The sequence below is a fragment of the Triticum aestivum genome, chromosome 1A, assembly GCF_018294505.1.
Source record: "Triticum aestivum cultivar Chinese Spring chromosome 1A, IWGSC CS RefSeq v2.1, whole genome shotgun sequence".
Classification (NCBI taxonomy): Eukaryota; Viridiplantae; Streptophyta; class Magnoliopsida; order Poales; family Poaceae; genus Triticum; species Triticum aestivum.
The window spans coordinates 7,480,660-7,485,284 of NC_057794.1; the positions used below are offsets into that span (position 1 = coordinate 7,480,660).

At 44.3% G+C, this 4,625-nt stretch overlaps 1 protein-coding gene across 1 annotated transcript; it reads right to left on the bottom strand.

Moving 5' to 3' along the window:
- Positions 1-971: 971 nt before the first annotated feature.
- On the bottom strand, positions 972-1,888 carry LOC123184962 (uncharacterized). Its single transcript, XM_044596991.1, has 2 exons — positions 1,443-1,888; positions 972-1,248 (listed from the first exon to the last, which is right to left on the bottom strand). Exons 1-2 carry the CDS (start codon positions 1,822-1,824, stop codon positions 1,142-1,144), a joined length of 489 nt encoding a protein of 162 aa, XP_044452926.1. The 5' UTR covers positions 1,825-1,888; the 3' UTR covers positions 972-1,141.
- Positions 1,889-4,625: the final 2,737 nt, after the last annotated feature.

Genomic DNA, 4,625 nt, shown 5'->3' on the forward strand with positions numbered 1-4,625 from the left:
TACGAGTGCTTAATCTGTACATACAAGCATCGAACAGGTAAAAGAATATCACGGTTCAGATAGCACGTGTTGTGTCCTGAACAAGTTAAAAGGTCAATCAATACTGTTTACTCAACCAGAACTAAACGACGCTGAAACTAGATAGTACATACACATAGGACTATAGGAGTAGCTCACAAATTCTGAAACTGAAATTCATTCCTGCGCAGGCAAGCATACAGTTTTCAGCACCACCACAGCACTTTAACTGTCACTCCTTGCCACATGAAACTGTTAAGCAGCAGGTTACAGTAAGTTGATGGAAATAGGCCATCACATTCAACAATTGCCAGCCTGACTGACGCCTGCTGCTTAACCATCTTACATACCATGAGAAATGCCTCTCTCTCTCTCTCATACAGACCATCAAACTGCTGCTTAACTGTATATTACATATGGATAATCCAGAGATGCGGCATCCATCCCATACCCCAGCTTCTACTAAACCTGGCAAGTATCTGAATCTTTTATAACAAGATAAAGGTCAGAGTTTAACGGAGCAGATAACAATCATGACATAAATTGGTACTATTTCTGAAGCAAAATATAATAAACTACAGTGTTTCTTCCTTGTTTTCCTCGCTTGGCTGGGCAGCAGCAAACCAGAACAAGATGAGATGGTCTCGACCTAGGATGTTGATTCAGAGATGCTCAGCTCGACACCAAGCAGTAGTCACCCTACACCGCAGGCCCCGACAGTTCTCGACCAAGAGCGACTGCGGCACAGTTCAGTTGTAGAAGCAAAAATCACAGGCCATCCCCCTAGCAGAGCAGAGCAGAGCAACAATCAGGGATCAGGTCTATCACCCAAGAAAATTCACAGATAAAGCCACAATTGAAAACGTTTCTTGAACAAGCTAAAGGCCGGTGTCTTGTCAGTTAACTAACAAAGCAAAAACAGATAGATACAAAGATAGCTCACAGACACACATGTGAGAGTATTATCGTAACTTGTACTGAAACGGGGAGATTTGTTTGGTTCGCATTACAAATATCTCTAAAAGGTAGAGGCCAAAGCTCAGGAAAGCCGATTGATTACAGTCACGACATCATCTTGGTACATTATTGAGAGCAATCAAAATCCATGCCCTTTCAGCCTTGTCTACTCATGCATGGACTGCCAGAGTATCTTGGCTTCTTGAGCGGCCTTCCTCCGCTCACGGACTAGCCTTGGTATCTCCTTCCATGTCTCCGGTTTAAGTGCCATCACTGCACATATCGCAAATGGCATCAGAACAAACATGTACTACAAACTAATGTAACATAAAAATTTATACCGTACAGAAGTAAAATAATGGAGAACAAACTTGTACAAACATGCTAGCGTGGTAGATTTAATGGAATGGATGACTGCACCGGTTTATTAAATGTGGCAAAGATAGAAGGACGTGCTTCAAGCATACCTTCATACCGGGCATCTAGATATTTGTCGTCAATGCTGCCCAGCTGCTGCTGCAGGCATCTAGGGAGCTTCTTTATAGCAGGGCAGCCTCTAATTTCAAGATACCCGAGAGAACTGTATACGTGCGGCTCATTCGGCAGGGATGCCAGGGTACTGCATCTTTCAAGAAAAAGGAATTCCAGCGATGGGGGGTGCTCTCCCGACAGACACTCCAGCGATGTCAATCCACTGTTGCCAATAATGTACATTCTCTTGAGGGGTGCAGGCAGACAAAGAGTCCCACCCAACATGCCAGCACAGTCCCCTATTACTAGTGATTCGAGATGGGGAGGAAGTACATGCTCTCTTGCAGTTGGTGCTGTTGCTGCTGGTGGCTCTGGCATGATAGGACTTCTGCTTCTGGAGGTAGTGGCTTCTGGTTTCTGGAGCCCACCCAGCTGGCATGATAGGACTCCATTCATGCTCGGCAGTTTTCCTCTCGTCCCTGGCGGCTGCAACCCTAGCCGCCGCCAGGGCCAATCTCCCAACGCCGTTCTCCGGCGGCTCCCCCTCCGACGGCGACCTCGGTCGTCGGTGGTGAGGGGGGCCGCCGGATCCACGCGTGTGGATCGATTTTTCTTCTTTATAGTTTAGGTTTTTAGGTTGTTCATCGTCTTTGCTTCGGTGATGACGATGGCGGCGCTGAATAATGAATCTTCGGATTCTTCCCTGACGAGGCCATCGGTCATATGGTTGGGGATGGATTTGGAAACCAGTCTGTTCAAGCAAGGATGGTGTGGCGGCGGCGGCATCCTCGTGGTGGACCTGTGTCATCGGGCTCCGCCGTTGCGACGACGTTTGCTCCAGCGTCGACGCGGAGCTTGGGAGGTAGTCCAGGAGCGGATGCAGATTGTGGTCTGCATCGATGACATCTGGAAGACGAAATATCTACTGGGTTCGTGGTTTGTGGATGGAAGGTATGGTTTCCTCCTTCGGCGCCTTAGTCGTGGTGGAGTGCCAGATCTGGAGTTCGATGGCGTGTCCGGGGTGTTGCCCTGGTCTGATTCGTTCAACGGCAAGGGCTTCACTTTTGGTGAGCCAGTTTGGAGGTCCGCAAAGCTGCATATCAGCGATGGAGCCGCGTCGAGCTCGGGTGAGGTGGTGATTCGTCATTCTTTTCTTCGGTGGCTGCTGTGGTGGTGCCGGAAGCAGTTGACGAGCGTTGGTGTCAAGCTCAGAGATGTTCTACTATCTTTTCAGTTTTGTCATGTCGGTCTTTACGTGATTTGTACTTTGTTCTTTATGATATGAATGAGACACGTATTACCATGCAAAAAAAAGTACTCCATTCATTCCTAAATATAAGATAATTTAGTTGTTTCACATGTTGACTGGATGGGAGCTAAAATGATTGAACATACACACTAGAATATGTCTCCATACATGTAGTTACATGTTAATATAGAAAAAGGTTGAAACGTCTTACATTTGGGAACGGAAGCAGTACTACTCAAGTGCTAGTGCTCGTGCTAGGTTTTCAGACTCGCGATTGCTCAGGGGCTATTGCTTTGTCTCCTTCACTCCAGATTTGGTATGTATATAAGTGTGTGTCTACGATGTCACCTCTCTTGTTTTACATGGTCTACTTTAACTAGTAATAATGCTTACTGCTGATCAACGTCCATCACTTGAAGAGCTTTGCACTTCGAGTGTTGTATGCATCTTGTATTATCAGATCAAAAGTAGGAGCATTCTCCTGCGTCTTATTCTGCAATGTCATCTGATGAAACGTAAGTGAGACTGTAAGAGTGGGATAATAGTATCACTAAACGTAAGCTTGCATTTTCCAGTGATGCCTCAGCGAAGTGCAAAGGGCAGGAAGAATGATCAGTTGAGCTTCTCCGCAACTCTCTGTAATCATGTTTTGCTTTCCTTTTACTCTACGCAAAGCATGTGCTCTGTCAAAATTCTCACTAGACTACTGGCTAATAGGTTTCAGAAGGTTATGCCTAAACTTATTCATGCTAATTAGTATGGTTTCCTGATGAGCCACAAGTGTAGGGGATCACAACAGTCTTCGAGGGAAGTAAAACCTAAATTTATTGATTCGACAAAAGGAGAGCCAAAGAATATTTATAAGTCTTAGCAACTGAGTTGTCAATTCAGTCACACCTGGAGAGATACTTGCTTGGCACAATTTATCAGTAACAACAGTGGTATAATAGCAGCAGAGATATAACAATAACTAGTAAAATAAAGACAGCAATAGTAGCAACAAAAGTGATAATAGTTGACCACAGGATTAAAGGCACAATAGGCATAGGGACGGATAAAAGGGTGTTGCATGAATAAGATAACTCATGTAATAGTAATAATGTTGGGCATAACGCAAATAGATAACAATAAGTAAAGCATCCAAGGTATAAATCAAACATAGGCATGTATTCCAAATATAGTCATACGTGCTTGTAATAAGAACTTGCACGACATCTTTTGTCCAAACATCCCGTTTCAGCAGGGCCAATCATGGAACTAATGGTAATTAAGGTACTCCTTTCACGAAGTACCGAAACAAAGCATTAACACTTAATGAATACATGTGATCCTCAAACTATAGCCATCTCTGCAGACTATCCCAAGCTGTCACATTGGGGCCTTTGGTTCAGGACAATAATAGGTGCATACAACTTTGCAGATATGATCCAAAGCATATCATTTCCTACATGCTTGATCCATCTAGGACTGTCTGCCTTGGGCATATGAGTATTTCTTCTAGTGTGATAAGTCCAAAAACCCTTGCCTCATTTTGAAACTTGACTTTGAAAAGGCATTTGACAAGCTTGAGCATTCCACTACCAGAGAACTTTTTTGGGCCTAAGGTTTTGGAGAAAAATGGATTAACTGGATAGACATGATTTACACCACAGGCTTTTCCTCTATTCTGTTAAATGGTACACCTGGCAAACAATTCTTATGCAGAAGAGGGGTAAGGCAAGGTGACCCCCTCTCTCCTTTGATCTTTGTGTTAGCTGATGATTTACTCCGGAACATTTGCAATGAGGCCATGACCAACAATTTGATCTCTCCTCCACTGAACATTGCTTCTTGTCCTGACTTCCCTATCATGCAGTATGCTGATGATACAGTACTTTTAATGCAAGCATGACCTACTCATCTCCAACATATCAAAGCTCTGCTTCTCCAC

Bases quoted from the DNA above. Each gene is read 5' to 3' on its own strand.
- LOC123184962 (XM_044596991.1), bottom strand. From the start codon at position 1,824: ATGCCAGAGCCACCAGCAGCAACAGCACCAACTGCAAGAGAGCATGTA. The intron at 1,249-1,442 runs GTATGCTTGAAG...CGATATGTGCAG, and splicing joins TCTAGATGCCCGGTATGAAG to TGATGGCACTTAAACCGGAG.